Source organism: Taudactylus pleione, unplaced genomic scaffold (genome assembly GCF_031769625.1).
Source record: "Taudactylus pleione unplaced genomic scaffold, aTauple2 ptg000268l, whole genome shotgun sequence".
Taxonomy (NCBI): Eukaryota; Metazoa; Chordata; class Amphibia; order Anura; family Myobatrachidae; genus Taudactylus; species Taudactylus pleione.
The window spans coordinates 4160156-4171931 of record NW_028284670.1 but is presented as its reverse complement, the minus strand read 5'-3'; the positions used below and the strand labels follow the sequence as shown (position 1 = coordinate 4171931).

At 41.7% G+C, this 11776-nt stretch overlaps 1 protein-coding gene across 1 annotated transcript in view; it reads left to right on the top strand.

Moving 5' to 3' along the window:
• The first annotated feature begins 1654 nt into the window (after positions 1 to 1654).
• LOC148513903 (alpha-2,8-sialyltransferase 8E-like) overlaps positions 1655 to 11776 on the top strand; it is a 55419-nt gene continuing 45297 nt past the window's right edge. Inside the window, exons 1-2 of the mRNA XM_088481324.1 lie at positions 1655 to 1740; positions 2882 to 2962. Coding sequence (XP_088337450.1) covers positions 1655 to 1740; positions 2882 to 2962 — 167 coding nt within the window. The remainder of the gene's footprint in view (positions 1741 to 2881; positions 2963 to 11776) is intronic.

Sequence of the window (11776 nt, the reverse complement as noted above, 5' to 3'; positions counted from 1 at the left end):
CCCGCTGTCCCCATACACTAGTATCACAGATATCTCCTGCTTACCTTTCTCTCTTGGAATAGCCCACTATCCCCATACACTGGTATCACAGATATCTCCTGCTTTCCTTTTTCTCCTGGAATAGCCCGCTGTCCCCATAGACTAGTATCACAGATATCTCCTACTTACCTTCCTTACCTGGAATGGCTGCTGTCCCCATAGACTAGTATCACAGATATCTCCTACTTACCTTCCTCTCCTGGAATGGCCGCTGTCCCCATACACTAGTATCACAGATATCTCCTACTTACCTTTTATTCCGGAATGGCCTGCAGTCCCCATACTCTAGTATCACAGATATCTCCTGCTTACTTTCCTCTCCCGCCATGGTCCGCTTTCCTCATACACTAGTATCACAGATATCTCCTGCTTACCTTTCTCTTCCGGAATGGCCCGCTGTCCACATACACTAGTATTACAGATATCTCCTGCTTACCTTTCTCTCCTGGAAAGGCCCGCTGTCGTCAAACACTAGTATCACAGATATATCCTGCTTACCTTCCTCTCGCAGAATGGCCCACTGTCCCCATACACTAGTTTCACAGATATCTCCTACTTACCTTCCTCTCGCAGAATGGCCCACTGTCCCCATACACTAGTATCACAGATATCTCCTGCTTACCTTTCTCTCCCGGAATGGCCCGCTGTCCACATACACTAGTATCACAGATATCTCCTGCTTACCTTTCTCTTCCGGAATGGCCCACTGTCCCCATACACTAGTATCACAGATATCTCCTGCTTACCTTCCTCTCGCAGAATGGCCGACTATCCCCATACACTAGTATCACATATATCTCCTACTTACCTTCCTCTCACAGAATGGCCCACTGTCCCCATACACTAGTATCACAGATATCTCCTGCTTACCTTTCTGTCGCAGAATTGCCCGCTGTCCCCATACACTAGTATGGGGACAGAATTAATCCAGCTCCGAAAAATTTTTTGGAGCTTGACTGTGGGTGCATTCGCCATCTTCATATGGCATTTGCTTATGCACTCGCTGCTAATTCTGTTCCTCCCCCTGGTTGCGAAGAGGGATCCTTCTGGATCCCTCTGCCCCTGTCCAGCTCCTTCTGATGGACGTCGGGGCTTTTTGTGTGCATGCGTGAACTGCAGGTGACGCAGCTGCACTAGTGTCATAGCTCCGAAAGCGGTTCGGGAGACAGCTGATTTTTGGATCAGCTGTCTCCACATGGGTTCAATGTTGAACTGCTCTGTGGCTCACATGGAGTAAGTATGTTAATTATCGGACCCATATAATTAACATAATGAATAGAGCTCTTTAATAAGGAAAACATTGAATCTTTGTATTAAATTGAATTTAAATGGCTTTTTTCATTTATATTTGTGTCTGTGTTTAGCTGTATTTTTTTGGCAAATGCACCTTCATTACTGTACTGTATTGTGTGCTAATTGAAACAGAATAGGAGATAAGCAGGACTAATTAGTTACTGAGGTCACAGTCAGAGTGTGTGACCTGGACAGATGGGACACACCTTCATCAGCTATGTCAGGGGCATAAACAAAGTGTAATCAGTTACTCAGACCTGGAGATACAGGACACAGCTACACACAGGGAGGTGTCATGTAATATTAAGTAATGTTGCGCTGCATGAAGCTCATCCTGACCCTGATCACTGTGCTGGCATGCTATGGGATTTACCACAGTCTACAGGTCCACAGAAAGGAGCATCACAGGTACATTCTACGATTTCAGAGGTAGAGAAATTATGATAGAGAGTGGAGGAGAGACAGGGTGAGACGGAGAGAGAATGGAATCAATACTTAGGAAGGAAGGAACAGAGAGAGAAACAGAGAGATAGATGGAAAGATGGAAAGTGGGATGGAGAGAGAGGGGATGGCACTAAGGGGCCTATTCATGATGTTAATTATCGGGGTCCAAACGGACCCCGATAATTAACATTCTAACTCGCTGCCGCAACCGGAGAAATTCAGCATTGCTCCGGCGCAGTGGCAGCTGATGTGAAGTTTGTCGGAGCAGTGACGGCAGTGCGCGACCTAGAGGTCACTCATGCACATTAGAGCCCCAACATTCAGTGGAAGGAGCCTGACAGGGGCGGAGGGATCCGGAAGGATCCCTTCTAGCAACCCTGACTTTATTCCCATAGGGAAGAGTGGGTAGCGATCCACAAGCGGGGGTATTCGCTATCTGTGCTTCCAATATGTGTGAAGGGAAATGTGATCTGCTCAGATTTACTAAAGATATATTGTGAAAAAATACTGGGGAAAGCTCTGTGATAATAACGCCATCTTCAGATGGCGTTACCAGGGCTTTACCCCCCAGTCCCCTGACAGGCAGAACGGAGTCGGGAGCCGGCTCCTGTGATCCGCTGTGTGGTCTAGATAAACAACAAGCTGATCGCTGTAAAAAACTAGAAGGAAAGGATAGATGGAAGAAAAGTAGCCCATAGGCTTCTATTGGGTAACGCCACCTCAAGATGGCGTTACCCACTGCGACGAAGCACATCGCATTCCTGTGCCTTGTATATTTGGGGTATGCAGTAAAACCCCCTGAGTTTTTGGGTGTTTTACCGCATTTCCTCATTTAGTACATGCCACCCACTGTGAGATGAAGTGAAAGTAGAACAGTACTTAGAAAGGAACATAGAAGAGGAATGACAGAGAGTAGAAGGGAGAGACAGAGGTATACACTGTATACTAAAGTGCGGGTTTTGAGAAGTGGAGATGTTGCCCATAGCAACCAATCAGATTCTAGAGAGATTCTGTAGAGAGATAGGACATAGAGAAACAAAGCCATATTCCTTCTACACAAACTTATATTATATTATATAAGGTCCTTCTCTGTTTACTGTTGAAGGACAAGGAAACCACAGATCACCACGTCAGAGCCTGAATGTATGAACCTGAAATCTACTATATTAAGTTCTACAATGAAAACGTGAGTTATATCTCTTATTTACTCAGTATATGGCTGGGATTGAAATTCTAAATCATAACATACTGCAGTCTTCATTATTGTTACACAGTAGTCTTATTATTATCAGTGTATACAGAGTATTATACAGAGAAGTGTGACCATTATCAGTGTATACTCAGTAGTATTATACAGAGCAGTGTGACCATTATCAGTGTATACAGAGTATTATACAGAGCGGTGTGACCATTATCAGTGTATACTCAGTATTATTATGCAGAGCGCTGTGATCATTATCAGTGTATACTCAGTATTATTATACAAAGCGGTGTGATCATTATCTGTGTATACTCAGTATTATTATACAGTCCGGTGTGAACATTATCAGTGTATACTCTGTATTATTATACAGAAAGTATGATCATTATCAGTGTATACTCAGTATTATTATACAGAGCGGTGTGACCATTATCAGTGTATACTCAGTATTATTATACAGAGCAGTGTGACCATTATCAGTGTATACTCAGTATTATTATACAGAGCAGTGTGACCATTATCAGTGTATTCTCAGTATTATTATACAGTGCAGTGTGACCATTATCAGTGTATACTCAGTATTATTATACAGAGCGGTGTGATCATTATCAACGTATACTCAGTATTATTATACAGAGCGGTGTGACCATTATCAGCATATACTCAGTGTTATTATACAGAGCGGTGTGAACATTATCAGTGTATTCTCAGTATTATTATACAGAGCGGTGTGATCATTATCAGTGCACACTCAGTATTATTATACAGAGCGGTATGACCATTATCAGCATATACTCAGTGTTATTATACAGAGCGGTGTGACCATTATCAGTGTATACTCAGTATTATTACACAGAGCGGTGTAACCATTATCAGTGTATACAGAGTATTATACAGAGCGGTGTGACCATTATCAGCGTATACTCAGTATTATTATACAAAGCGGTGTGATCATTATCTGTGTATACTCAGTATTATTATACAGTGCGGTGTGACCATTATCAGTGTATACTCAGTATTAATATACAGAGTGGTGTGACCATTATCAGTGTATACTCAGTATTATTATACAGAGCGGTGTGATCATTATCTGTGCATACTCAGTATTATTATACAGAGCGGTGTGATCATTATCAGTGTATACTCAGTGTTATTATACAGTGCGGTGTGACCATTATCAGTGTTTACTCAGTATTATTATACAGAGCAGTGTGACCATTATCAGTGTATACTCAGTATTATTATACAGAGTGGTGTGACCATTATCAGTGTATACTCAGTATTATTATACAGAGCAGTGTGACCATTATCAGTGTATACTCAGTATTATTATACAGAGCAGTGTGACCATTATCAGTGTATACTCAGTACATAGTTGCCTACCATTTGTTTTCTCTTCCCGGGAGAAACACGGGTAAAAGAAGCAGGAGGGTAGCGATGGGGGGCGTGGCCTGATGATTCACATAATTAGGCCCCGCCCCCTGGTGGCAAATTGCTGCAATTTGATTGAATTTAAATCGGGGCAGGGCCAATTGACGCGATTCATGAAAAATCACATCATTAAGCCCCGCCCCCTACATGGAGACCCACGATCGCCACTGAATTTCTCCCCAACATTCATACTTCACTAGGAAGTGGGCAGTATAGTGGGAGAAATGCCTACCCTTTGTTGATATTAAAATTGAACCTCTATATACCCCTGCCTGTACCTTCTAAATTCCTACCTATAAACCTCTAAGGAGGACGCTTAATTTGCATACACAGTCATACAGTAAATAGAGACTCCAGACTTAGAACATGTGGTTCCAAAGCACAAAGTATTATTCAAGTAAAAAGTACAGTCAGTTACACGCTATTGATCCAGACACAATTAGACGCAAAGGAATTATACAGACCCCAAGTACAGTATACATACTCTGCTCTTCCGGACCCGCTGATAAGCATCAGCAAGAGATCCTGTCATCATTCAGCATTCAGCAAGAAGACTAAAGACCCAGTGGTTGGGCACACATGTTTTTTCCCCCCAGAATAGAGAGGACAATAGAGAAGTTTCTTGCTTATGCCATTGGTTCCCAGGAGAGAAGCATATGTTACAGTGCATTTAACAGGCTGGTTCAAATAGACTCGCCCAGCCTCTAACAACTGAGGGTCTTTTCCCTCCCGCCTCCCCATGCTGCATTCTAACAGTTGTTCCTAAAATATACATTTTGTTGCTTGTAGTCTCTGCGGTCCATAAGTTGCGAATGCATGATGCGATCTCCAAACCGATAGTACCAGAATTCTGTTTGAAAGAGTATGCATCAGTACAAACCCAAACACTGCTGTCTTAACATGTATAGAACTTTAGTTATCATATATCTTTATTTCACAGCATTTAAACTAACTGAACCAACTTAAATCATATACTTTAAAGCTTATTAAACCTTATGTGTGAATATGTAATTTGTGAGTTTTTGGGGTTTGATATAAGGACGCTAGTTATTAATGAGTGAGATTTAAGTGCATCATTTCTCATACACAAAGTGAACATCTAGCTGTGTGGATTGCTGAGCATGGTAGTTCCACATGCCTTCAGTCAGCAGGCCCCCACCTTTCCTGTGTTCAAAGGAAAAAGCTATTTTGTTCTCCCAGACTCTTGTGTGAATACAACTGTTACCACCTCAAGCTGTGAAGTTGAGGCCATCCTGTCTGTGTGTGGGGCTAACACCTGTTTAGGAATCAGACAAATCCAATTGTGTAGATCAATGCCTGGATTATATTACAATTGCCACAACTATACTTTGTCTGCATCCAGGGATTCCCAATTTGTATGTAAAAATACCCATTGTCTATTCTATTTATTTTTACTCAGGAAGCTTGTTCTTCCAGTTGCCCTTGGTAGATTATCAAAAACATTGCCATCTGTTCTTAGCTCCTGAGTTGTAACTTAAAGTGACGCTGGTCGCAAAATGGTGTCTTGCAGATTCTTGTTTCTAAAATGGAGTCTAGCTGCCATTTGCAAGATGGCGTCGCGCACGCTTCAATTTTAAACTAATCTTGTCTCAGCCAATAATCCAGTTTTGACAGTTCTGCCTTTGATATCGAACAACATGCTATCACAATCTGCTATTAGAATTTAATTTAGGCTTACATTTACATATTATTTAGTGTTATCATGGGATAGCACAAGGTGGTTCTTAATCCATCAATAATGTGTCTCTGAGTGGGGACATAAAACTACTATTATACGCGAATCTTGGAAGATCATGTGAAAGGTGTGGGAATGCACCAGTCTTATAAAAGCAGTCTTGAAGGGGAATTTAGACTTTACATTATTTGGGGTGTTTTTTTAAAAATAACATTTCAATAATAAATTTTTTATGCATGACTAAATATAATACATTAAATGATGGTATTTCCTAGCTCAGGGTTGTAATGCAGTTCTGTATTTACCTCAGTATTCATATTGTCATTACTGACCACCATCATAGTTTCATTCTTTCGTTTTACTCTATTTTTACATTTTCCACACTTCAACACAATAGGAACACACCGGACACATATGCCAATTATTATGATGACAATTAGTATAAGGATCAAGAATTTGCCTATGCTGGCGATCACTTCCTGGACCCATTCCCCTAGACCTGAGAACCATTTCACTGGGTTCAGCCATGACACCCATCCTTCTATCTTTTTCCCTACTTCAGCCACTGAAGCATTATGGTTCTTACGAAATTCCCACTTTAGCTGCAGAATTTCATCCTTCTTCTGGTCTATCACCTCCTTAGGGTCGCTGGTATCATTGGTGACATAAGTGCAACATTTTACTCCAAATTGGGTGGCTAACGTTACGTAATACCCTCCAGTAACAGCAGTTAAATAATTCAACACTAGCCTGTGTGGCACCAGTTCTTTCTTGTACGCTTGCAATTCTCTCCCTGTATACCTGAATGTGTCATCATACATCTCGGTGATATTATCTATCAATTTAGCAAGTTCCTGAATATATCTAAAATTTAATGTACCCCGAGCAATTCTGGTGGGATCCAGTGCGACTAAAACTTGAAAGCCAGTTGTCTCACTAACTGAGCGGCTTTATGTACGTCCCCAGATATCATACTTCTCTTGCCTCTGTGTTCATTTTGCATGTGAAGATATGGTGATGGTGTGTTTTTATGTATACCAAGCATTTCAATCATGTGTGAGGGTCATAACTTCTGGAAGTATTCTTCCCAAATAACATAACAATTACAATACTAAAATTGGTCAGACACTCCCCTGATTGGCATTGCACTCCTCCTCCTGAATCCACTCCATCAGCTCTGCCATCAGCTCACATTTCCTTTATCGGTCCTCCATCACAGACACTGAGTATCCTCAAACAGATCATCACAACAAAAACTCTGGAAAAAAAAAGAACTAGGATGACCACAGCAGACCACTCCATTGCTGGAAGCACTGATCTACACATTTCTTTAGCTCAGATATCTCACCGTCACCTTTTTAATCTTTCCGGCACAAGCTCGCAATCGACAGGTCCACGTTATCGGCCTTGTATACGCCTTGCATCTCCACCGGTTGGTTAACCTCCCTATAGTGAGTGGAATTGACCCACGTATCTTCCTCAGCCACCCTTTGAGGATGCTGTATCATCAGATACGGACCTTTCCACCTATCAGTCAAACAACCTGAGCTAAAAAAAAAAATTTGGATCATAACAAATTCTTCCAGATTTGACATCATGACAGGTTGCATTAGACATATTAGTTAATAACACTTTCAATTTCGGTTATTCTCATCTTCGTGAGACCCTGCACAGTAACCTCATTATCATATTTTCACATGAGGCTGTCTGTTTGAACAGTATCTCAAAGGGGGGCAAATAAAGGAAAAGACAGTCTGGGATAATCTTAGTGTTGTTACCCATCATCTTACACATGTTCTTGAAAATGTCACCTGTAAAATAAGACCCCCTATCATTTTTAATAATTCTAGGGATAAAGTATCTTCATACAGGTTCCTGCAATTAAATCTTGTTATTAATAGCTACTGCTCTAAATAATGTCTGGGCCACTGGGTTGGATAGTATTCCTAATAGTCGACCTCAGCCTGGCATGGCTGCTGTTTATCCTTAGCATCCTTGTGTCCTATGAGTGGGAGATAAAGCACAACAGTTTAATATCATTTAAACATGACCTAAAATACAACAACAAATCGTCCACATTTTACATTAGAACAGATATATTGGCAGGTTGAAAAGATTGTAAACAGTCATATAAGGCCTGGGAGAAGATACTGGGGTTACCTATGAACCCATGGGAAACCCGTGTTCCTGTGTGGTGTTCTTCACTTTGCAGCACTTACTTATGTGTCCCACTTGGTGACAGTTAAAACATAATTTTGAACGGGGTGGATGAAAAGATTGTTGTAGGATTTGAGCCAGAGGGAAAGATGGTGGGTATGGGTAAGGGTAGGGAGGGTAAGGATGTGAAGGATAAGGGTATTGTGGGAGGTATGAAGTTTGTGGGCAGTATGAGGCCTGTGGTTGTGTATGATATGTGGGGTAAGGATGTGTTTGCTGTGGTGTGGGATTGGTGAGGACGTGTACTTGTTCAGGTGCAGGTGTGTGTGTGGGTGCAGGTGTGTTGGTTGGCTGTGATGTTATTGTCATTCCTTCCAGAGCTTGTATACTGACAGCCATTAGTTTTTTGCTCTGGGTCTCTCTCTTCTTTGTGATATTTTTATCATGTTCTATGTCAGACTCTATGAGGTTATCTATTGTGAGTCCCCTCCAGCCAGGTTGCGAGGTCTTAACCCGAATCTTTAAATCGTCTTTCAGACCGTCCATGAGTACCGTGACTATCATTCCCCTGTGGTGAGTGCTATCTTTAATATCTTCTATCCCAGTGTACTGGGTGATAGTCTGCAGAGCCCGGTCGCAATAGTCTTCTGCAGTTTCACTCTCCTTTGCTTAATTGTGAAAATTTTGTTCCAGTTAACTACTACTGGAAAATATACACCCAACTGAGTTAAAATGCGGGAAATGTTACCTTGGTTTACTTGGTCTGTTAAGGGAACGTCACCATCCAATACACAATCCGTGATAAATTTTGTCACGTCGGTATTGCGTGGCAGACAGGCCCTTAACACCACACGCCAATCTTTATTAGTGGGCTCAAGTGAACTATCCAAATTTCTCAAAAATCTTTGACATTTGGCTAGTTCCTTTTTGGGATCGGGGAAATCATTTATGATGGAATTTAGTTCTGCTCTTGTCCATGGACAATGCATTCCTACTTCCCTTGTGGGCACTACACCGTTTGCATCTGCATTTCCATTCGGAACAGTTATCGTCCGAATAGGATGCAGACCGGCAGCATTGCTACCTCTGACCTGGTTACCTGGCTGGGGGTTTAACCTACTGCTGCTTCATATGGTATGAACAACTTCCTCTACGGGTGCAGAGGGGGTTAACACTTCCCTTGCTGTTACCGATGGAGATGGCGGCACCATGTTTGTGGTGATGCAGCATCTATCATTTGTACGGCATGGGAAATGGCAGACATTACAATAGGCTCATCATCCGCATCATAAACATTTTCTTTATGATTACTTAAGAGGGGGTACAAGTTGCTTGTTACATTTTTATGGGTATTTTTGGTAACTGTACTTGCACCTCCATCCACATAAGGTGGGGGAGGTGAGCGTGAACTGCTGGCAATACTCTCACAATGCTACCTTGCCGCACGTGCGCACCATTTTGCGGCTCGCCCGCATTGCAATTTAGCATTGTGGATGTATTTTCTGGCAATGCACTCGCAACGCTAGTTTGCGTCGCTTGCACATTTTTAAGCCACGCATCCCCTTCATGCTGCCACAATTTTAAACATTCACAATATTTGACCTTTTTCTCTTGGGAGCGCATCAAACATGTGTGATCCCGGACATTCTCTAATACATCCTTATCAAAACTACGGTCTAACACTCTTCATCGTCATTTTAAACCATACATCACAATACCTTATTGCATAAGTACCGTACTTAGTATGCATAATACGATGGGCCGATCCGATCGGTGCCTCCATTAGCAGCACATCATTGTCTAACATCTTCACTGTTTGCATGGCTCCCATTCTGAGACAAAATCCTATGCTTTTCAATAAAGATTTAGACTGGTGAAAGACAATCAAGATACTTTCACTTACCTGTGGACGATTTAAGTCGGCGGCGCTCACACACCTGGATAAGATTTAGTAAGGCAACTTCCACACCTGGATAAGATTTGAAAAAGGCAACTTCCACACCCGGATAAGATTTAGTAAGGCAACTTCCACACCTATGAGAGTTTATATGTCGGCTACTCTCACGCACCTCTCTACAACAAAGACAACATGTACACCTGCTACTGTGTATAGAACGGTAAGCTGCTTACCGAGCGACTAGCACTTAGCCCTTAAAGGTCATATGGTACCTTTAACTGTAGGGAACAAATTACCCCTACCAACAATACACTCACTGTTACACACTTTTTCCTGTGCAGAAAAACAAACGTTAACCCAGATATTGGTAATAATTGAAAAAGGTAAACCTCAATGGCTTTGTTAAAACACATGGCAGCAGAACCAGAAGTGCGTATACGTTATTGTGCGACCAGCCGCATACACAATAATGCGACTACCGCACAACCGTATAATGACTTTTTAACTGCGTATGCAAAAATGCAACTCAACCGCGTACTCAATACTGCAGCACTCCTCTAAGCATTAGGTTCTATCAACAAAGGAAAACAAACTTTTTCCTTTCTTGTCCCTAGATTCTAGTCAGCTTCCTTGGCTCACACGAAAATAGATAGCGATCTTTCAGCACAAAGCAGTTATAGGAAAACCCTGTATGTGGCCACTCCACCCTTTGCTGAGATATCGCTAGACGTATGTGCCATGTGAGTAGGTAAGTGACTTCACTCGACGAGCCCCCATCTGTTGATATTAAAATTGAACCTCTATATAACCCTGCCTGTACCTTCTAAAATCCTACCTATAAACCTCTAAGGATGACGCTTAATTTGCGTATGCAGTCATACAGTAAATAGAGACTCCAGACTTAGAACATGTGGTTCCAAAGCACAAAGTATTATTCAAGTAAAAAGTACAGTCAGTTACATGCTATTGATCCAGACACAATTAGATGCAAAGGAATTATACAGACCCCCAAGTACAGTATACATACTCCGTGCTTCCAGACCCGCTGATAGGCATCTGCAAGAGACCCCGTCGTCATTCAGCAAGAAGACTAAAGACCCAGTGTTTGGACACACATGTTTATACCCCCTCAGAAAAGAGAGGACAATAGAGGTTTCTTGCTTATGCCATTGGTTCCCAGAGGAGAAGCATATGTTACAGTGCATTTAACAGGCTGGTTCAAATAGACTCGCCCAGCCTCTAACAACTGAGGGTCTTTTCCCTCCCACCTCCCCATGCTGCATCCTAACAGTTGTTCCTAATATGTACACTTTGTTGCTTGTAGTCTCCGTGGTCCATAAGTTGCGAATGCATGATGCGATCTCCACACCGATAGTACCGGAATTCTGTTGAAAGAGTATGCATCAGTACGAACCCAAACACTGCTGTCTTAACATGTATAGAACCTTAGTTATCAAATATATTTATTTCTCAGCATTTATACTAACTGAACCAACTTAAATCATATACTTTAAAGCTTATTAAACCTTATGTGTGAATATGTAATGTGTGAGTATTCAGGGTTTGATATAAGGATGCTAGTTATTAATGAGTGAGATTTAAGTGCATAATTTCTCAT